General features: G+C 39.6%; 1 protein-coding gene across 4 annotated transcripts; it reads right to left on the bottom strand.

Moving 5' to 3' along the window:
• Nucleotides 1-8: 8 nt before the first annotated feature.
• Nucleotides 9-20,320, bottom strand: INTS10 (integrator complex subunit 10). Of its 4 annotated transcripts, none has more exons than XM_064652121.1 (18): nucleotides 20,160-20,320; nucleotides 19,242-19,309; nucleotides 18,874-18,977; nucleotides 17,734-17,873; nucleotides 17,154-17,235; nucleotides 16,712-16,852; nucleotides 16,170-16,341; nucleotides 15,554-15,723; nucleotides 11,837-11,970; nucleotides 10,908-11,064; nucleotides 10,199-10,281; nucleotides 9,173-9,325; nucleotides 7,975-8,083; nucleotides 7,623-7,702; nucleotides 7,002-7,164; nucleotides 6,344-6,437; nucleotides 2,322-2,399; nucleotides 9-398 (listed from the first exon to the last, which is right to left on the bottom strand). In XM_064652121.1, the coding sequence occupies exons 1-18, from the start codon at nucleotides 20,286-20,288 to the stop codon at nucleotides 242-244; spliced, it is 2,214 nt and encodes a 737-aa protein (XP_064508191.1). In that variant the 5' UTR covers nucleotides 20,289-20,320; the 3' UTR covers nucleotides 9-241. The 4 variants fall into 4 exon arrangements, with proteins under 4 accessions (XP_064508191.1, XP_064508192.1, XP_064508193.1 ...); XM_064652122.1 differs by having other exon boundaries at nucleotides 10,908-11,061; nucleotides 20,160-20,319; XM_064652123.1 differs by lacking the exon at nucleotides 2,322-2,399 and having other exon boundaries at nucleotides 20,160-20,319.
• Between the last annotated feature and the right edge of the window lie 3,257 nt (nucleotides 20,321-23,577).

The following is a 23,577-nucleotide window of genomic DNA, read 5'->3' on the forward strand; positions in this document are numbered from 1 at the left end:
ATAGAATATTACAGAAGACTTCTTAAAAAAAGTTTTATTTATAAAGTTTGATCTACCCACATAAAAAAAACTAAGCAGCGAACAAACTCTGAGTAGTGTTTGTGTACTGCAGAACCTGTAACTCATAGGGAACTTCTTTGACTCTCTGAACAAGTGACTTTCCACTGCCATGCTGCTTGTTCATACAATTAAGAGCCTTCCTCTGTCTCCATAAAAGAAATGGCATCATGATCCAGTCCATTCAAGCAAGAGTTTGAAGCAGCAGTATTTTCTCATTAATGCAGAACCTATGCAAGACCACCATGAGATTTTCCCCACAGCGCGAGACCTGGCGCTCCATGGCCAGGCGGAAATCTTCCTTCACTCCTTTAGTTATACCCCGGGTAACTGTATGATGCCTTAAGCCATGAAGGAAAGAGAGACAGACAAAATAAAATAATTGTTATTTAGTGGACTACAGTAATTTAAAGGGTACTGCATGTCACTTATTATATATTTAATGTCCATATCTGAGTTTATATAACGAGAGTCAAATAATGAGAGTCAAATAGCCCGTGCTATGCTATTTTTTAAAAATCATGTGTTTAGTAGCTTACAATTCGTTTAACAGAAGTTCAATTAAAAGTCTATGTTCTCACTGCTTTTACTACGACTGTTGGGGAGGAAATAATGTTGCTCTTTTGGCTAACAGGAAAATCTATTCTCTCAACTGAGCAAGTACAGAGTTTCCCTTGCTTGGGAAAGGAATATTTTTTTTCTCTACTTTTGCTGCCCAGGCTGCTTTTTCCTTCGAATCACTTCTTTAAATGGTTGGGGATGAAAGAAGAGTGGCAAGATGAACTTGCTTTCTCTGGAGGAAGGGTGCCACCATGAAGAGCAGAGGGCATCTTCTACCAGTATCAAAGTGCAGGAAGGAGCTATATAATCCTGGGGGCACTGATAATGCTTTGACTAACAAAAGGCATAGTGAACATTTCATAAAACCCAAATCAAGACAGGCTGTGAGTCTGCATCAGTAGAAGCCAGCTCTTATAGAGATTCTAGACACCAGGCCGGGATTACATTTATTCTGAGCAGAAGTTCAGGACTTGTTTTTAAACAGAACAAAATTGAGCAAGCTAAAGCAATGCTGGCTGGGGAAACTCATGGGATACTGCCCTGTTAAAGGCCGTTCGTCTGAACAGCTCTTTGTCCTCGCACTGGCCTGTAGCACTCAACACCTAAATTTTGTCCTTAAAACAATGTTCTGCAGCACCAAAGCACTACACTTCACTAGCACTGGTCCAGAACTGGACAAGTAAGATCAAGACATTTTAACATCTACCTGCAAGCCCTACTCGGGAAGGGGAAATAAAGATATGCCCTGGAAAGAGAGCCCTAACACTAGTAAAGGAGAAGGATAAACTAATTTAGAGAGAAAAGCATAATGCTAATCCTGAGACAAGTCCTGAGTCATAGGTAAGAAGGGAAGAGCTGGTCCAAACCCAGCAACCACTCTGAAAGACAAAAGAAAATAAAAAATAAAGAGTGAGGGCATCTATGCAAATCCAGAGATGCTGGAAATGAGAAAGGGAAAAATCTCAGAATTACTCTCACCAACTATACCACCCAACTTCCACTTAAATAAGCAAGTCTGGCATTTGAGAAGAGACTTCTCTGCCAAAACAGTGGAGACTTCTGCAACACATGAAAAAGGCAAAGAGGAGACTAGCCTGGAGCTTATTGGCAATTCCTTAGTGAGCTAGGCTAAGTGAAGCAAAAACACACTGAAAACTCCAGCATATTCAGAGGTTATGGGATAAGCCCCGTTTTCAGTCCTTACTGTTTTAAACATTGCTGGCAGCCAAGTGCTATGGTCAGTTACAACCTAAAGCAGAATACACAACCTACAGCTACTGAGCGGGCCAGCGGCGCTTTGGAAGATGTGTGTCATGTTATAGCTGGAAAACAGAAAAGAGAATTCAGAACAACCTAAATAAGGAAAAGTAGCTACAAATGGATCCAGTAACCAGTATCTTGAGAAGGAAGCGCTATACTCTTGCTAATATATGATCAAACATCAGTATAATTTTGGAGTATTTCTACATTATTGCTTAAATTCAATAGTGATTATTAAATTGAGAGGACACGGATACTGGCAACTTATGGCAAAAAGAAAAATAAATGTTATAATAGAACAACATGGTTTGCCAGGCAATGTAGGCACAAATGAAGGGAAAAAAAAAAGATAAATATTAAGTAACAAATTGCTGAAAACCATGGGCAGTAAAACATGTTGACAAAACACAGCACACTATGAGTGGGGTTTTTCCACTTGGTACCTGTCAGCAGTCTGTATGCTGGGCTGTAGCACAGGTATGAATTCCTGCTGCAGTAACCCCATGGGAGGGCTAGAAGTCCTTTAAAAAACAGCAAATAGCAGCATTCAAACACCCACACACCAACTCCCCCTCCGGTGCAAAACAACTCTCCAGAAAAAGGAGCAACAAAAAAACTAGGGTGAGCTCACATAGCAATATGATCACTGAGCAGCCAAAGGGGTGCAGGACCCTAACAGCATCAAACATGCAAATATCCCCAGATTTCATTGCAAGGCTGTTCTACAACTGTGGTCTAAATACATACACATATTTTTGGAGTTACACTGGGGGAAAAGGACAGCAGCAGGTGCAAAACAATACACAGTTGTACTAGGATGAACTGTCATAGCTCTTCCTAGGAAGCATGTCAGCCAGAAAAGATTTAATCAGAGGAGCACTGCAGATACCAGAGCTTCCCTTCAGAGCTGGCAAGAGCATGTCAGCAATCTGGGAGAGATCACAACTTGGAGTAAAGGGGTTTGCTGCTGAGCCCAAGCCGAGTGCATGCACAGTGGGTATCGGCCAAGTTGAGTACATGACAGTGTTTGTTAAAGGTTGCCTAAGTATCTTTTCATTAGCCCACAGATGGCCTTTTTCACCTTTACAAATTCAAACTGCATAAAAAAATGGCTGTTAGAGGATGGCACAACGTTAGAGCACAAATGCCTGCTCAGAGCAACCTCCTATTTATGACCAGGGCCACATGAACTGACCCCCAAAAGGTGTCTCAGCTGAAAGACAGTTTGTCTCCTCCCTGAAGTTCTTATCTTTATGTGTTATCTATAACAATATAATATGTCCAACCTAGAGCAAATCCAATGCCCCACTTAAGAAAAAGAGAAATGAGAAATTTGGTATATAGTGTACAGGTCTAGTTTTTTAACCTGTCTTTCAAAATGTCACCTAAATCTTATTAGGCACCTGAGTACTGAGTGCATCATTCACCCCCATAGATGCTAAGAAGGGAGCAGAGAGACAAAACTCACACTTACATAGCTATAATACTGAGTTAGGTGCTTACCTTCAGATCTCACAGATGGGCATTTTCATTATATCTATAATTTATTAACAGATATGGATGGAGAGCTATGCTTATAAGAGTCAAATGAAGATGGGACACTTAACACTCTAATATGGCTACAATAACCTGAAATAAAATATTCACAAAAATTATTCAATAAAATGAGATAATTTTTCAAGAGTTCTTGGCATGAATGAGTCCAGTACTTGTAAAAATGGACACAGGGAACAGATAATACAAAGGACCAGCAAGATGTTATTGGTCTCAGAGTGGCAGATGTTTGCAAAAGGGATTCTGTGCAACTTTGTCTTCACTACTGTTTGCAAGATCTGCAGTGAGAACTATATGTACCCATGTGCACAATCAGAATAAAAATTACTTTTTCAAGATACTTCGTTTCACTTCAAACCAACTGAGCTTCTCCTTCTCTGTCCCCAAGGACAGATGTGATGGGAATGGAGTAGAGGCAGAACACTCAGCTTTCAGATCAAGTTTATGCATTTTGATAGTCTACTATTAGATTAATTAGAGTAAGTTTTATCAAACAGAGAAGCAAGGTAATAAGCAGCAACTTCTGGCATATTGTTCTTTTTCTCTTTAACCTCACCAGCTAACACTGCCACTACTGATATGTATAATCAGTAAAACTATGAAATTTCGCTTGTCTAGAAGGGAGTTCAAAAGCACTTAGTGGTGCTCAATTCAAAGGTCATTGAACAAATCTTGTTGACACTACAAACAGAATGAGCTGGCTATATCACCAGTTAAACCCAAAGCCATGGACCTTCCTATTCCTACAATGAATACAAGCAAAGGGAAAGCATACAAGCTGTATACATATTTTGCAGAACCCAACTATAAGTCTACAAGCTACCAAGATCTTACTTCAGCTTTTGAAAACCACATTGCAGTTTGCTTTGCTGGTTTCAGAAAAATGAATATAATTTCCTATGAAGTACAAGGTACTTAGAAAAAAGTACTAGAAGAAGAATATGGAATTCTATGGGGGAGAAATGTCCTATAAGTCATCAAAAAAAAAAAAAAGGTCCCTGCAAAAGACATACAATATCTGAAATACATTTTCCATCACCTGAGATGCAGGATTGCTACATTTATGCTGAGCAAAGATCAGACAAAGGAACAACTGCTTAATGTCTGGCCTGTGGTGGCAAACTCAGAGTCTTTCTGAGAATGACTGAATAGCATCTGAGCTGCCTCTGCTAATTCCTGGGAGCATGGTGCAGCAGCTCATCCAACCAGAACTAGTGATAGTTTTGAAAGATGTAAGCAGTCTGCAGATACTGAGCCTACCTACCAACCATGTCCCAGGAAAGAGGGCTATGCTGGCACACTTTATTGAAAACCCCAGCTGGGGGAAGCTGTGAGCTAACCAGGACTGCCGAGGTCAATGCTGTTGGGTGACACCACCCCTGGGTCTCACAGCCAGTCCAGCTAAAAAAACATCTGCGGTACCAGGGGATAGACGTCACCTCCGATCAGTGGCCTACGCCCTGAACTATCCCTTCCACCAGCTCTCCGATGAAGTGCTTCCAGTCCTACACATCTGACCCACATAAAAGACACTATACACAGCTTTTCCAGCTGGACAGGGTATTTGTTTTGGCTCAATAAGCACAAAGAAACGGACTGCCCTTCTACAAGCATTTCCATCATTCAGGAAACATAACACTGATCAAATGGAGGTCAAAGAGAGATTCTGTCTTGCTAGAAACTTCTTGCTACCTACTTCCTGACTGGTGGGGTCAGAACAGAAAGTAACAGCTACCACGCCAATCCAAACAGAGCCGAGAGAAACAGCGCCGAACTATTGCAAAGAAATCAAAGAGCAGGTGAGAAGTTACCAGGCAGAGTCTTCAGCGCTAAGCCCTCTTGCTGACAAAGCTTATTACTTAACATGATATGTGGTGCAGCATATCCTGATGCTTGTTTTCATACAGCGGGTTACAAGCAGTGAGATATAGCAAGGGTAAGAGTTTGAAAATCTAGACCTTAAAAGAGAAAATTCTCTGTCACATAAGTAAGCATTTGAATTTCTACTTTTCTTTAATTACACTTGGCATCTCATTTTTATGTTGGTTACCTAGAACTTCGGAAAATCTATTTACTAATCCAAGTTTGGATCCTGTTGTCCAACGTTAGGCTCCCATTTTGAAAACTTCAGCCCATTTCTAGTTAATGAGCAGCCAGAATACATTGACTCAAAGTGGAATTTCAACAGACTTTAAGCAGTCCCCCTCTTATGAAGCAAAATATCATATTCTCATAAAAAACCAGGATATTCCAAAACACTCTGCCACCAAAACCCTGCAGCAGATAGTTCCGAGTCAAGACTGAACAAGTAAGAACACCTAGGAAGTTAATCCAAATTATTAATTTCCTTTAGCATCTCATAATAAACTAACTAGAATAAGATTGTTCAGTACATGGCAAGAGATGACCTGCTAGTTCTAACAAAAAGGTTATTAGAGTGTAGCTGGAGTGTAATTTAATTTCTGTTTTACACCAAAGTTTTTCATCTTTCGTGGTCTTTCATAACTTTGTTTACAAGGAATAGTGCTTTCTGTTCAGTGTTACTGTTCAGCCAAATTAGTAACAACACCTTGCACTCAGGCCTAATTATTCAAAGAATTCCTGTAAAGTGCAAGTGTCTGGTTGAAAGAGCACTACTGTAATAACTTCATTATGAATCATTCTAAAGCAAATGCCACACTCAGAAATAAAGTTCTGTAAAAGCAGAAGTTTAAAGTTGAAGAACCCCCAAAAGGAATTCACAGATCAGCAGGAGAGTCAGAAAAAGAAACTCAAGGCCTTATTTGAACTCCTTAAATTTAAGCTCAAAGACATGACAAACTATCCAGAAGATAACATAAAAGCAAAGACAACCAGAACATACTCCCTTTTTTTTTTCCAAAGAAAACAGTAAATGCTTTTTTATCCTTACTTGATCAACATTGCTTGATTTGGCAGCAATTCCAGATGAATTTTCCCTCCTTCCTGTGTTCTTAAATAAGCAAATTCCTCTAACATATCAATATCTGAGGAAAACGTTAAAGATTTGAGTAGGGAAACAATGATAGAGAACATTCATTCTTACCCCTCACATCTGAAGCCAACATTGGTGAAAGGACAGTCAAACTGAACAGGTACTGAAGTACCTCATTCTTAAAAGCGACAAAGATAACAGGCATGCATTCCTAATCCTCCACAAATTTATGAGAAATGGCTTTTTAAAGTGCAAAAACATCAGGTAATTTCTTTTCTTTCTTCATTTCTTCATATGTACAGTCAGAGGTAAAGAAAGTTTATTTCTTCAAATTCCCTGATTGTTTTTACTTCCTTTTTCTGCATTGCAGGTTATGCTGCTGGTTTTCTGAATTGAAGTGCAATGGCAACGTACTTAAGAGTACTCTCAAGTGCCAAAACAGGTGACAGGAAGCATATTTACAGTCTGTTGTGTGCTTGACCTTTTGTAAGAGGCTTTCATGGTATGGAAATAAATACAAAATATGATTCAGGGAAAGAGCTACTGCTGAAACTATCTAACAGCTTTTTCAACGCTACAGCACAAGATGTGACATTCTTGGTTAGAGAAAGGATACTTGTGACATAGTTGAAAAAATTCTCATACTGGAAGTTTCCTTGTTGGCAGATTTTGTTGATGGCTTTCAGGAACAAGTTCTCACCCCTTGGCCACTCATGCTGAAGCAGAACAACTACGTGGCCCAGCGCCATGTCATCTCTGCTGTCTGTGAAAGCTCTGAGCTTCAGGGAAAAAATGGCATTGAGACAATCAGGAAACACATGCTGCTTTTATAAATATATGGGATTCATCTGTGTAAATACAGAAGTTCTTTAAAAATTATGTATTAAGGCAAAATGAAATACACTTCTAAAGTAGGTTGGAAATTTCCAGCTAAGATATCAATTTCTCTCCACTGCCCTATATAAAGGGAAGTCTGAACAGAGACAAAAATTTTGAGATTAATTCTATCTGCTCTGCTCAAAACTAGAGAGATCAAATGGTCCCCCATAACACTCCACTACCCCCTCCAAAAAAAGATCGTTCACCAACCCATTTAGGTGAGAAGGACTTGAGGCACAGCCCTTCGCACTTAGTCACAGCAGTGGGATAAGGCCATGCAGCTTCAGGAACCCAGATATGTAAACCAGGCCTTAAAAAGACAGGAAAGAACTTGAAGCCCCAATCGACCTTATCTTACCTTGAAACAAGCTAACAACAGATGAAGGCAGTAAGGCATGATAGCTCTGCTGGTACATGGCCAAAGCTTCAAATCAGACCCTGCAACAGAACAGTTCTTTAGCGGTCTCACGATTATCTAAGTTTGAAAGAAATTGAAATGGAGTAGAACAAACCTACAATTGTCAATCTCAAGTAGGGAAGAAAGCTTTAAAGGTAAATTATGAATTATTCAAAAGTTGAACTTAAACCTTTAATTTTTTTTTCTTCATTTCTCTTTTCCTGTGGTAGGACTTTGTCACCAATATACTTTAAGAGGTACCAGCATGAAAATCACAATATAAAACCAAGAAGGGATAGTAGCAACTCCATACCTTTCCTGAATTTAGACTTGACTTTAGGTTGCTCCTCTTGCACTTTACCTCCTTCTTGTATTGGAAGCAAAATATAGCACATGAGGTCAAGCACTTTTTCACATGTTTGCTATAAAAAGAAGGGACATGATAATGCTAAATTTAAAGTTCTTAAAATTCAGGTATGTTAATAATTATTAAAAATTTCAGACACCACAAAAGAAAAAAAAAATCACAAAATTCTCTGCTAGAACTTGAATGGACTTAATATACAGCATAGTTTGGCTAAGCAAAAAGACTGAGCTGTCCTTTAACAATCTCTGAGAGCCTACATATATAATTTTAATTGTGAAAAAATATGTATTGCCATTCTTCATTTCAAGGGTGTCAGATCAAAAACTGCAATCAAAACCTATGTTATTTTGAAGGATTAAGTTTTCGAATGTATTCTTAGAATAGTTTTGTAAAGCTTGTTCTGTTCATGGTAAAAATAGAAAGGAAAATGGCAATTTGACAGCATGACAAATTCAATGAATTTTTAATGCTATTTCCTAGAGACAGTAGGAGGTCTGGGGATAGATGATCACATTTTCAGTGAAAAAGTACTAAACTAGAAGGGACAAAAGCACTTGTCCAATAACAGCAGGATGATATTAGATCCTAAGAGACACAGACTTTATTATCAGTGCTGACATTGACTGACCTCAGACCACCATGCATGGCTGTAATATTAAAAAACACAAAATATGTATTGCAAAAGTAAAGCAAGTTCAGAGGTCAGGTCAGATAATATTGATCTAGAGTCTCTTACACTGTTAGTTGATAACTATTTTCTAAGACAATTAAAGAAGTTTCTTTACTTTTTCTTTCCATATGAAGCCTATATCTAAGAATTTCCCCTCAATTTTAAGAACTGATTCAATAAAGTTAAAGAATTCAAATTTAAGGTTATATTTACAGACAACTCAAACACTTGTAGCTATGGAAAATTGTAACTAAACTCTCAAATCTTAACTACCAAATAGACTATATATATATGTAAAAGAGAGTTGCTAATGAATAGTCAGCTAACATGGTAGGAAGTGTAGTTCTTCCTCTGAAGCACGGATTTTTCAGTAGACCCTGGTTTATTCTTGATACCCTCTTGAAAGCAGGAAAATTCAAAGGAAGAAGACAGGGCCAGATGATGAAGGACCAGTGTGTGGACTGCTGTACATACCCGATATTCTCCAAGGGCAAAGTGGCACGATGCTAACTGGATTAGTGCTCTCTGATTTTCTAGAGATCCTTGTCCTGTAATTTGCTGTGGAGAATGAGAGCCCTGAAGAGCTGCCAAGTGATGGAGGCTGCTGATTGCCTTTTTGTACTGCCCCTTTAAAAAAGGATACAAAACCAATACTGTTAGGGTCTTCTGTATACAACAGGTAGAAAAAGAGAACTAAAAATTCCCTTACAGAAAGCTTTCAAAACAGAGTGTCCAAGTAACAAGCCTTCAAAATTTTAACCTAGCCTACCACTCTCCAGTGATGGGCTGTGTATAGGAGTGTGGATCAATCATTTGCAGGGCAGTGACAAGATAAACAGAATTCCACTTTAAAAAAACAGTTTACGAAATCATATTTGTAACTGAATCAAATAACCATAGTCTTGACTTAACAGTTTCTTTATTTAGACTAATAAAGTTTGAAATAGCTCTTGTTCAGGTAACAAGTACAGGCAAAAATAAAAGACCCCCAAAGGAAAAATAAAGAACAAGCTTTCTTCTGTGGGTGGTATTGGAATAGGCACAATCCGCCTAATTTTTGAGGAGAATGATAAATATTAACTGAGACATATTCAAATCTTTTGCTGTTTGAAAATTCCTCTCTCTAATTGTGTTCCAATATAATGCACTGACAGACTAATAAAATGCACTTTTCTTCCATAACACTATATATATATACAGAGAGAGAGAGAGAGAGAGGGCGATTTATATCCACTGGTCAAAATGCCTGCAGAGAGGCCTTTTCCATATGCCAAAACTAGCTGGACTCAAACAACAGCTATTGGGACAGGAATATCCTAAGCAGGGTACCCAGCTTGTGTTACAAACAGTGTAGCTCCATCTCCACAAGGGTTATATTTTAAGGCATAAAATCAGTAGACACTATAAGCAGTCAAACTTGCTAATCAAACTAGCTACCTCTAGAAGGAAGAGCAACACAATTGTGTTGTTTTTCCTAGTTTATACTGTATTTTTTTTTACCTGGTAGATGATCATGTCTGTAAGAAAGATTCTCAACCAAAGCCAGCTCTCTGTCTTCCATGACAAACAAATTCTGGTAAACTCTGCATAGAGAAGAAAAAGAGAAAATAAAGGATTTCATAGCTTTGGGTTAAAAATCAATTCTGTATATAAAAAAGCTCAATTTAAAATTGGAAAAAAACCCCACCAAAACAGTAAGAGTATGAAATCCTTCAAATATAGAATACTCTCTTTCTACACACTCAGATTTTGATTATACTTCTTTTCACAGTGTCCAATAAACCTAAAAGCAGCTAGGTGGTACTATTTCCCTACTTTTTAGAAATTTTTTTCAAGATTATCACACCAGATATTATGAGAAAGGAAGAGACAGAGTAAACACACATCTTCTTAAGCATAAACTAAGGCAGCCATTAGCAGCACATCCTCACTCAGCATTATCAGCTTTACTACCCAACAACTGCTCCAACAGAAGTGGAAGTGAATAAGCAAAGCTTCATCAAGAATGAAATGAAATACAGGAACAAAATATTCAGAAACACAACTGATAAAGCTCCTTACTGGAACTTTTATCAAAAATACTCAGGACCCAAAGCAATTTCAATTTTAAGGATTCATAATTGACAGGAATTCCATTTTAACAACAGTAAAATTACTTCTATGCAGAGCAATGAAGCATAAATGCAACTCTGCCTGCAGTTAGCCTTACCTTTGTCAAGTGATTCCAGAGAACAGAGCAGCTCCCAGCTTTCTCTTGCCAGTTTGAAGCTCTCTAATACTTCGATGGAGTTTGCAAGATCTGCCTTGTTTACTGTAATATGGCGACTTCGTGCCTTCCCAGAAGGATCCTCATCATCTGAGCTCTGCTTAAAAGTCATTTTAAAACAAAAAGATTAACTTCTTAAATTATACTTATTTCAAAGGACTCTAAAACCACAGAAGTTCCACTAAACACAAGAAAACAATTATGTATTAAGAGATACCAAGGTCCTAGTATAAGTGCCTTTAAGTGATTTTTTGCTTAGCTTGTTTTAATATAAGACCAATCTGTTTTGCTACTAAGAAACTCAGGGGCACAGTATGATAGGCAGTATCCCAGGCGAATTTATTCTCTTAAACATGGTGTACCATCACTGAGCTTCAGATAGATTATCTGTTAAAGTACATACACTTTAAACGTTATCACTCAGTTTAAGCCTACAGTGGCATAGTGTAGAGGAAATTTTTGTGTAAGTGTGTACTTCTACCACCAGAGAAATTCTATAAAATAGTGGTTTTCTACCACTAAAGCAGTATATATACTGACAGTTCCAGTCATGAAAAGTCAATTACTTCAGAAGTTTAGTTGTAGAACATCTGACTGCTATAGCTACCTTTCTAAGAGTTTCTGCAGCCTCTGCTGAACTCTTCAAGTTAAAATATTCACAGCAGTACATATGTGTCTACAGCAATTGCTGCAAAAATTGTTTTATTCTTGCTGGCTTTAGAAAAAAAATCTCTTTGAAAATTGTGGTCATAAACAGCTATTCCAGCATAGCTCTAAAAATATGTCTATTACATCTACGTCAAAACCACTATTGTCTGAATTCCAGTACCAATGCCATTCTTGCTATGAATTGAAAAGTCTAGAAGAGTTACCATTGTTTTTTCTCTTCCTTCAGCAAGTTTCCTCTTTTTGTGTATGTGTTTGTTACGATCAATATCTGTATCACCATAGACGTTGGATACATCCTCGAGAAGAACCAGTGGGGTTTGGTTTGGAGCATTTGGACCTGGATTTAAAGACACATTAATTCACAATTACTCTAAACTGATCTGAAAGGACTCATGCCTACAGCAAGCTGGTTTTGTTTCCTTCACAAGTAATGACTCTAATACTAGAGAAAACAATCTGAAATGAAGTCACTTAAGTTGCATAAGATCAAACTATGCTGGTAAAGCTATGGTTTTCTCAAAGCAGCCTTATGGTAAAGGTCAGACATCACGAGAGTTTGCTTGAGAGCTTCAGAATATTTTTGAATCCTTTTCTTATGGAGTTGTCACAAGATATACTTAGGCAGCAGGTGTTCTCTCATCAAGTATTATTTGCTTTTATGTAAGTATAATAATTCAATAGATGAATAGTGCAAATGGCTCTGAAGTTAACAGCCACAAATACGGCAAAGCACAGCAATATTCTCAAAACATTCTCATGAGAAACCAAAGCAACATGCTGACAGGCACTGATGCCTTGAAGAAGTGACTATATTTTATGACAAGATTTCCCTGGTAGGATCACTCAGTGTCAGCTTTGATCCCAGTGATTTCAGTAAACAGAATTAAACCTTTAATTGACTGCCAGAGCGCATCTTCACTCTCCATAGTCTCTAGAGAAGCCTCAATTTGAAACACAGAAGACAATTTTTACTTTCACCAGTGTCACAGAACACCTGGTGGGATCTGGTAGCTGTTATTTCAAATCCCAGTGCTAAAGTTTCATTAAATATAAAACAAGAACAATACTTCTTAATCTCAAACAACATTGGTACATGATCACTACTGAGACAGCTTTCCTTCCAAAAACATTTCCTCCTTTTGCACAATCAAGTTGTATATAGACGTGCAAAGCTCAGACAAAGAGAAATATAAAGGAAAAGGAAAATCCATTAATCTCTTTTCTCTTTTTGAAATCTGTCCCATAAGACAGTAGTGCAGACAAGTATTTTCAGTTTGTGCTTTTCTTCTGTTTCTATTTGCAGAAAGATGTGAGGCTAAGGCCTCATTCATAATTGCAAAGAACTATTTTGAGAGTTTAGTAGAAGGACAATCTACTTCATCTATTGACATAAAAGAACCTATCTTAAGGTTTCCTATCTACTCAAAAGTGATGTGTAAGGAGTCCTATACAATAGAAGTTCATGTTAGAAGAAACAACCAACCTGGTATACTTAACAAATAAGGTTATCTCCTTTGATTAGGTACAAACTAAACAGCACCATCAAAATGTCCCCTACATAAAGGCTACAACAGATTGAAATCACCTCTCCTGTACCATCATGTATTCCACTATATCAGAATCTAACCTATGCAAACTGAAAATAGAGCTAAGACATAATCCAGAAGATGGCATCCATGAGAAATACATATGAAAGTACCACAACTGGGATGCTGGAAGAGTTTCCTTGCTAGAACCTCAAGAGCTGCCTAGTTCTAACACCTGAGGAGAAAAGAATGGGTTCTTCTTTTACTCGTACTGATTTAAATTAAAGCTACCTAAGTGCTCTGCTTTCCAAGAAGTGTTCTCTTCTCAGTACCCCAAGTGCACTAGAGATTCCAAAACCTCCAGTCCTAAACGAAACCAAAACCTAATCTCACCCTTGACTGGGGCTGCAGACCTTCTCTTACAGTACTGAAAGTTACACAGCCATACCAAGAGCAGTGTTGTGTTTTTCTGTCTATCCAGGCTCTAGAATGTAAGCTAACAGAGTTTTTAACTGTTTTGTAGCAGAAAGTGTTGTAAATAAACCCCTAAAGGCATCAGCCCAAATAGCAACTCCTGCCAAGCCTGCAGGCAGCCTGAAAGTTAGGAGGGATGTGAATTGCCTCATTCATTTATCAAGTCTCCAGCAAAGCAGATATGAATTATGTAAGAGAAATGCATTGAAAAGTTTTCCCTCCAGAGGTTTCTTGCAAATCCAGGCACATGAGAAGAAAGTCGCAGATCTAATCTCAGAGCTGCAGATTAAGGAGGAGACAGCATTTTTCCCCACCACCATGCTTTTAAAATATGAAGGATTCTACATTTCTACAGTAAACCCTCCAAAGAGAAGGAGGAAAAACTTTAATGATAGAAAGGTTAAGAAAGGCACTGAATACCACTGGACTTTAATGCTAAAGCAGAAATGAGTAAAAGATGTCTCGGAAATACTTTCCTGATGTCAGGAAATAACAGAGGATACCACAAACACTGCATCAAAGGGATTGCACTTTGCTACATCAAAATTCTTTCTTTTTTTGGTAGTTCAGTCTGAAAACACTAGTTTTGAGATACTCAATTGTACAACTTAAAAAGGAACATTTTCACTAGTTCTTTACTTCATTTCTTCCTCAACTCAGAATCAAGCAGCGGGAACTACACGCACAGTTGAAGCATCTTCCTGCTCCACCATTACTCTTCTTTCCTCTAGACAGAACAAAAAACTCAACTCCATTAGTTCCTGTATTTGTTAAAGTGACTACCTGTTCTTTGCACACAGGTTACCACGTCATTTGTCCTCTGAGCTTAGCTATCTACTGACACCATTCAACTGGTTACCCAACATTCTGTACAGCTGCTTAAAACCCATCATTTTGTACTGACTGCTTCCTCAGTCAAATGATTATTTGCTCCATGCAGAAAAATGTGATGAAACTTATAATCACAACACATGGAATTAAAATTATAATTTTACCATGGATCTGTAATTGTAGTGTTAATAAGTACTAATTACCTACAGTGACAATTGTTATCATTCCAAGGAATTCCCTGTGTGAGTGAAAAAGCTGGAAATGTACATTATTAAGAGCTGAAAATTCCTATTTGTGATGCTGTTTATTTCAGTAAGCTCTAACAAATTGGAGATTAAACAACTTCCCTCAGCTTCTGGGTCACCTCTGAAAAGTCCAATCAATTCCTGAAGAAACAATTCAAGGTGTTCCAAGCAATCTGATATGTCCCAAATGCAAATTTGAGTGGGTAGGAAAATACACAGATAACATTCATACGCTAAACGTTCAATTTACAAATTAATTACAAGTTAGGATTAATATGCAAAGCACACCTTGAAGATTATGCTTGAACTATACAAAGAAAGCCAAGTTGGAAGCTTGTTAATTTCAGGAAATCTTTTCCTATTCAGCTTTTCTTTGCCTTATTATAAATTGGTTGTGTGTTCTCAATGCAAAAATATCTTCAGTTATAGAAACATATTGTAGAATATTTTGATTGAAGGAAAGCAGGGAAACACCAGTAGTTTCTCGGAAAAAAAATCAGAGGAAAAAATGAAAGAAACATGATGCTGATGGAAGAGTAAGAATCAATCCTAGAAATGTTTCTCATGATGTCTGGTCTGTTACTTTTCTCCCTGCTAGACAACTTCTGTTGGCCAAGGCTGAAGCCACTACAGTTACACTGATCTTTGGTCTGATCCACTACAGCAGTCGTTATGAAATACTTCTCCTGGTAAGATTAACGGCTTCAGAGAAGTATAACAAGACCCATGTCAATATCACTTTGTAAGATGACCGTTTCAAAAGGCTAATGAGAAAAGATCTCTCAGACATTAGCAATGAAATCACAATGCACTCGTTATAGAAGTTGAAATATTAGAAACTAACCTTGAAAGAGCGATGGTTGGATGTTGCTGACATACTGAAACGCATTTTTAAAGAAGACCAACATCGTGGAATACACTACTTGATTCTTATATTTAGCATGGGCATCACTATCAAAGTTACTGATGTATCTGCAGAGATCTTTCATTCGATGCAAAATGTCACCAAAACTTCTGAGGGGAAGAGAGGCAAAAAGAATTCAGGATGCTACACAGACTCCGAAACTAAAGGAAAGAATGCACAGTGAACATCAAAATCTTAATGTTTCTGCTGAGAACATCCCCCCACCTCACGTCAGTGGAAGCTGGGAATACATGCTAGTAAAATTTCACTGAACATTTACCATGTTTCTCTTTGCTGAGGCACATAGGAAAGGACACCTGACAGTACTATAGTTCTTATGTATGACTTTCATAATGAAAAATTGAGTTTAGAGATTATTTTGAAAGTGCTGTCCAGAGTCACATTTCTGCTTTACATTGTACAGTCTTGAAAGAAAAGCTGCTGTGAACTTACACAAAATTCTTGTGTTAAAATCCTTCTTCAACGCACCTCCTTCAGAATTAAAAAGCCAAATTCTCCTTGAGAAGAAATACCTGGGAAAGTACACTTTTCTTACCTCCTTCCCTTATCCATTTGCCATTCACACCTCATTCCCACCACAGACAATATTTTAAATAGCCTCTCCCAAGGATCTGTAATCTGGGATGACTTCTCTGTGAGACCATCTATTACATATTTCTGAGAGCTGCGCTTGCTTGGAGACATAATATCAGAGGAATCTTGTGAACCTAGGAAAACCAGCACATTTTTCTCTTCATAAAGAAATCAAACAAATTGATCAATTTTCAAGAAGAAGATGTAAAAATTATGTCAGAGCTTTTAAGGTAACTATTCTTTACCGAGAAGGCTAACAGGGAGTAGTAGGCGTTTCTGCCTCCTCATACAAGGGAGCTGCTAGGCTGGATAAGGACATCTTGGACATTTCGTCCTACCTCTCGGTAGGTATGTTGAAGCACTATGGGGTATTTTGGAATCAAAGAACTAAGAAACATCAAATTCTACTATTAATCGTTGTCTACATGTTACATTACATAAAAATAATGCGTTTTTTACTAAAATACATTCTAAGAAAGATTAATTTTGTAAAAATATTCTTACCTTGATACTGGCTTTCTGTCTGTGTAGATCTAGTTACATAGTTAATATAAAATTCCGCTGCTTTATTCAGATATTTATATAACAAGCTGGCAGGAAGTCGTACATCAGGATTATTAATTATCAGAGGAAGAACATCACAAACTAAAATAGAAAACAAACCAAAAAATTCTTTAGGTTTGTGGGGCTTTTTATTCTATTTGTCCTAGGTAAGGTTTCTCAACCAGCAATGTAAGCCTCCATCTCTGGCTGACCATACACCACAAAGAACCTCACATGACAGACTGCAATACCAATTTGTACTACATGGTCAGCCTGGACTAATGTGGCCTGAGCCTCTTCTGACTAAAGCGGTTTTCTAATCGCAGTATCTTGAAAGTAGTTTTACTGATCTCAAAATCTTGCCATACTAAAAAGTAAAACAAGAACATTAGTATTTTCTTACCAAATAATTTTCTAAAACAATTCACTGGAGATTCTTGGTCTTCAATACTTTCAGCATCTAATAATGTTTCTCCAAGGCCTACCTGTGTGAGCAGAGGTGAAAATCAAACACTGTACCAGTGGTTCTAGAAACTTTTTGAACTGCAATTCAATGAGGTTGAACAGTAATTCAGTGGATGCATGATTAGATGCATGATTAGCATGTGCAAGTCTCCAAAGGTATAGTTAAACTGTCCATACTTAATAACAGCAACTCCAGAAGACAGCAAGACAAGAACAAGAGAAAAACTATGCCATGTGACTACATTAGTAAAGACATGCACAGACAGGTGAAAGTCATACATAACTGATATTCTTTCATTTACAAAACAAAGGATTGTTTTATCGGCTTCCATTTGTTTTCTGCCTAATTCCTTGCTGGTGGTAACCTCACGATGCAGCAATCTGAACTATTAGACACAATTAAACATGAATAAAAAGAGTCACCCCCTCACTAGGCAAAGGAAAATACATTTCAGCAAAATCTCAAGAAGCAGAGTGTCAATATCCTGAACAGTTACTATAAGCTTCTCTTCTCTTACCCCATGTTGCACCACAGTCTCTGGGAAACGTCGTAGAAGTAATAGTAGCATTTCTGCCCTTTCTAGTGTGTTAAAGCACTGCTCTGTTGCCTTCAGTAACATTTCACACTGGACCCGACCAGGAAGGGTTTCAAATAATCCTTAAAAAAAAAATAAATTTAGCTTGCTGTGTCTGAATTGTAAAGCTGACTGAAAAAGGGTAAAAGATGAGTCAACAGCACTTTGCCATGCAGAGTGAAAGGGGTTTATGTTTTTTTCTGTTTTTAATACCCATGACTAAAAAAAAAAATCTGTTTCCTTCAAAGAAGACCAAATTAATATTTATCTCTGTTTATTCAGGTGCAGAGAACTTGAATTAACAAGTAAGACTGCTAATGAGTGGAATACTCAAAATCCTAATACTTAAGTATTCAACATTTCAAGATGCTTTTTCAAGACCATTTATTTTTGACTTACATTCCATTTTTACAATTAATATTTTAATTATTAAAATTTAGTTTTTTCCAATTTAAACTTCCAGTGAGACACCAAAAAGAAACTAACATATTCTCCCTGTATGTTTTATGTATTTGCTCTGAAAAATAAACACACCCCATGAAAAATCAAATGTTTTAACTGGAATAGCCTTTATGCAGAGCTACACACTGTTTATCCTTAGAGCTTCTGAAGCACATATTCAAACAGCAGGTTATAATTTTTCAGGCATAAATCCTGCTTTCAAAACTGCCTGTGGCTGCCGGCAGTAACGGCCAAGCCCTTCTGGTCACTGCTCATTTTCATAACCCTCACTCATACATACGAATTCACCCCATCTTTATGATCATTCACTTCTCTGCAACCTGTGGGATGACAAGTCACAAGTCCCACTCCACTTATTCCCTATTTAATCTCTTTTCTAAGTGCTTGTTGTTTTGGTAGACTCACTCTACCCATATCAGTGACAAAGCAACAGGAATCAGTTTGTCATATCCCTTTATTTTCCTAAGCCTAACACACCAAACGAAGTCTCTAAGGCCGAGTTGAGAAAAAAAAAACCCTGCAGCCCACAAGCAAAGTTAAAAAGACTGACACTTACTTGCCACACCAGATATGTAACCAGAGGGTTTATCCTTAGATTCCCTCAGGATAGAGAATTCTTACCTCTTAAAAACTGTGTCTGCTTGTCCTGTGAGTCATTCCTTAGTGCTGATGTAATAACACTGATCTCCCTCCATACAGCAGGTTGGTCTGGAAAATTCACAAACCTGTAACAAAGTTTGAGGCAAGGAATGCACAGTGACCTCAAAATCTGCTTCCATGGCAAAACCTTTCCATGAAAATATGTGCATGGGCAAAATATAAAATAAAACCTTCCTTTTTACTGTCTATTTTTAATTAATTAGAACTTTTCTGCTTAATTAATCCACATGGATTTTCAAGAACACTCACACTGTATTTCTGGAAAAGTCTGACAATTTATAGAAATGAGCACCTGGCATAATTGTAAGGTTCCAGCTCTGATTACTTACATGTCATAGAGCAGCCTGCCTGCAGACGCTGTCCTTTCAGCATTCCTCTCAATAGTGTACATCTCATACTGCGGGAGGAAAGAACAGAACATTACCTTTCTAGAACACTTTATGAATCAGATTAGTCCTTCCACTCTGAAAAAACTGTCCTCAAATTACTACAGCACTGAGTAACAGAAAATTAAAAGACTGCAACATTTGCTGGAGAAATTAGGAAGTGAGTTTAGACTACCTAATCACACATTAATTTAGGCATAAATTTCTGTAAGATAATATACTTATTATTAAAATTATTAATATTAACAACCTTCCAATATCTGAAAGAGGCCTACAGGGAAGCCAGAGAGGGACTCTTTGCCAGGAACGATACTGATAGGTAAGGGGTACAAGGAGTAACGGGTACAAATTCCAAGAGGGGAAATTTACATTAGCTATTACGAAGGAATTCTTTACTGTGAGGGTGGTGAGACACTAGGACAGGGTGCCCTGGGAGCTTGTGGATGTCCCAACACTGGAAGTGTTCAAGGGCAGCTTGGATGGGCCTTGGAGCAACCTGGTGTAGTGGAAGGCGTCCCTGCCCACGGCAGGGGGGTGGGGATTAGATGACCTTTAGGGTGTCCCTTCCAACCCTTAACATTCCATAGTTCTACGAACACGCTGGCTTAATCTTTACACAAATAGAAAACTTAGAAATCAAGGTCTGTAGTCAGTCAAATGCAATGCAAAGACCCCGAGCTGTTACAAAACCCATAAGTAGTAGAGGTATTTTAAATTTTTTATTATTATTATTAGCTACGTCACCGCGGCAACCCACAGCCCCGCCCCCATTGGCCGAGCCGTCTGTCAATCAGGCAGCGCCCGCAGCAAGGCCGCGCGGCACCTCCGGTACCGACCGGGTGCGACACCGGCGGTGCTCACCTGGATGTTGAAGTCGGCGGGATAGAGGCTCCGCGCCGTGATGAGCCAGGCCTTGGCCGCCCACAGGTCCCCCGGCACCAGCTCCCGGGCCCGCTTCACCAAGAACTCGCAGTCCCCCTGCGCCGACATCTTGCGCCCGGCCCCGCCCCGCCCCGGCCGCCGGGCGGTGCGCATGCGCTCAGCGGCGCCCCGAGGCCAGAGCGCCCCCTCTTCCGCCCTGCCCTGGTGCGGCGCGCTGCTGAGGGGGCGCGCTCCTGCCGCCATCTTGGAAGCGGGCAGGCGATGTTCCGGCTCGCTGGGCCGGACACAGTGATTGGAGGGAGGTGGAAGGGACTGGAGCGTGGGAGTAGGTTGAGGACGGCATGTGGAGCTGGAAGTGTGGGATCTGGGAGGCCTTGTATAGGGAGGCACGAAGGACTGGAGTTTTTTCGTGAAGCCCAGGGCTATAGTTTGGTTTTCAAAGTGACCATAAGGAATTTTGGGAGCAAAGGTGAAAGAGGCCTCCTGCCCCTTAGCCTTTGGCAGCCAGTGTGGTCGCTGGTAGGAGATTGGCCGAGTTACCCTCAGGAAACCTGAATTTTGGCCCCATGTGCCATGTCTCTAAAGGTGCTGAGAGGCAGTAGAGTGAAATCACCAATGTCAGCAGCAGTGGAGCACTGCCCTCCTTAATCTGGTGTTGCTGCAAATCAAAGCCCATTTTAAAAGTCCAGGATGATACTGCCTGGGCTCATGCTTCTCAAAGGTTCTTACAGTCCAGTACCAGGGTCACCATTGCCAGATGCCAAGAAAAGCAAGACCTTTCACCACAGGAATGCACCTAGCTTTCAACAGCTTGCAACTGAGACTCGCTTGTTCTCTTTAGTTTTTGGTGTTAGGATGCTTGATTGCAAACTTAGCCCTTTCTGTTACTTAGTTCATAATTAAATGTCTCTGTTTCTTTTCTTGTCGCTTTGTTTGTTTGGTCCTTTCAAGTAGGCTCTTCCTTCCTTTTGTCACAACAGACCTTACAGACGTTGCACTTGGGGACTTCCACTGATCATATCCATAAATCTACACATGCAAGAGTCAGTGTAATAATCCGATTAGAAAGTAGTTTTAACAGACCCATAACTTCTGTTATGGATAAAAAAGGTCCCTGTTTTCCTGCTGAGGTGACTGGTTTATTTTTGCCTTGTTCTTCGTTATGGCACAAGGCTCACATATGCCTCTCATTCTGCTGCTGATGAAAATATATTCTCACAGTGTTAGCCTGCCACAGCTTTTCAGCTGTAGAACCCCTTCGAGGGCTGGGAATTTTGCTTCTCAGCTCCTCCTCTCCGTACTGTTGTCAATTTCTCCTCTTTCTGTGCTCTTTTGGTGGGAATCTGATTTGATTTCACCCTGTGGCCACAATGTTGGCCATGCCTGGGGGAGAGCTGCCATGTGAAAATTGAAAATCAGCAGATTTCAGCAAGAAGTGTGCTTACAAAGGCTCTGCCCTCTGAGGGAGGGTGCTGAGTCCAGACTAACATTGAATTGCTGTGATTCCATGCCCTGTTTTGACTTCCTGCTGCTGTACTAACAAATACTAATTAGGGATCCTTGACAAACTAAGGCAGTAAGAACTACTGCACAAGTGCCTTACCGAAAGCACCTGACCCTATCTGTCAGTAGCCAGTGGTGCACACTGGCTGCTGCGAGGTCCTGTTCATTGCCCCCTTTCTCAGGGCTCTCACCGTACAGTGGTAAGTTGCGCTTTGAAGGAGCACAAAGTATGTAATTGCTTTTCCATTCAGAGAGGAGACAAAGCCACAGCAGAAAGTCAGCTGTCCCTCATAAAACAGGCACTTCCTCTTCTGCCCTTGGTATCAAATCTACAGACTGCTGTAGGATGGCACAGGTCCTTTAAAAATGGCTTCACAGCCCTGCAATCCCTTGCAAGTGCAGCAGTGTTAATAACTGCCTGGTGTGTGTGAGTCTGTTTCGAGCTCTTCCCTATGTACTTGTGCAGATGCATATAACCAAATTTGATTAAAAAAAAAAATTAGGAGTTTTACTGTGGGGCTGAATATGGTTAAAAAGTTGTGCATTCTGTCTCTTCAGAAGCTCCCCAGCAAGGATTGATGGGCTGTTTGGGCTTCCCCATATGCTGCCTAGGAGACCAGGATCAGGATGATGCTGCAAGAGCGAAAGGGGTGGCAGGGGGTTACCAAAAGTTACTTTTGAAAATGAATGGATGCATGAGGAGTCCCCTGAAAAATTGCCGGTGCAGAATCACCCCTAAGACACCAGTTAGGCAGAGGGACAGCAGTTTTTGAAGCAGTTTCACAAGGTGTCCTGAAAGCAAGATGTAGCTGTATTTAATCCACCAGGCAAAGAGGAATACCTCCAGTGAATAAGGAACGCCCTTTTTTTCTTTTTTTTATTTTTTCCTTGTGTGTGTGACTGTGTGTTAGCTGGACACTTTGGATTATTTTTTTTTTTTACTATTTCTTTTAAAGCTGTGAATAATCTGGGGTTTTTTTCAAACAAAGTACTCTGCTGCTTCTCAGCAGATATTTTGAATCCCTGCTTCTGCATTTATTTCTACAGCTCCATGTGTTTGCTGGTCCTCTCAGCCCCTTCAGGAAAGGAGGAGTTGAGAGTCCAATTTTGCATCATACAAACAGTGTAACTTGACATGAGGGAAGAAGTCTGAAGAGGGCATAAATGAAGGTAGGAACCACCTGAGGAGCGTGCAGGCTTGGAAGATGTTAGACATAACAGAGGATTGACATTAAGGATGCCCAACCCATGGACTTAGGAAGTAAAACTGCTCTGTGATCCTCTCACAGATACAAGACAGGCGGCAGGATCAGAACTGCAGGGGACCAGGGCAAGTGATGTCAGTGAGCAAGCAGGAAACACCACTGATGTTTCATTTGTGGATGGGAGGAAGGGGAGCACTGTGGTTCTGTGGTTTTTGAGAATATGGGCACTGTGTCCGGATCAGTTGACATAGGAGTAGTATTTGAAGATGCTTGGAACATGAACTATAGTTTTTAGCTGAGCCGAGCTCTGTTTAGAGCTGTTGCCGCACTGAACCTGAACCACTGATGTGCCAATGGCATTGCATGCTCATCTCCCATTCCAGGGGCCAAGCCTGTAGGTGGTGGTGGGACTGTGCTAGTTCTATCAGGATCTGAAGCTTCCTCTCCACCTGAAGAGGCTTTCCTGAGTTCTTGCCCAGATTGTGCTGTTTTGATTTCCACAGTGCAAGGCATGCTGAAGGTCTCAACATTTTAGCCAGACAACTGGAAGTGCACACAGCCTCCTTCCTGCAGGAATAGAGGACTCAGCTGAAATGCCTACATGAGCCTTGTTTTTCAGGAAGAGGCTTTATAGCCTTCTGTAGCAGGAAATAGGCAGCATTGACCTCAAGGCAGTTGAGTCATCCGAC

The sequence above is a fragment of the Pseudopipra pipra genome, chromosome 4 (assembly GCF_036250125.1).
Source record: "Pseudopipra pipra isolate bDixPip1 chromosome 4, bDixPip1.hap1, whole genome shotgun sequence".
In the NCBI taxonomy this organism is placed as follows: Eukaryota; Metazoa; Chordata; class Aves; order Passeriformes; family Pipridae; genus Pseudopipra; species Pseudopipra pipra.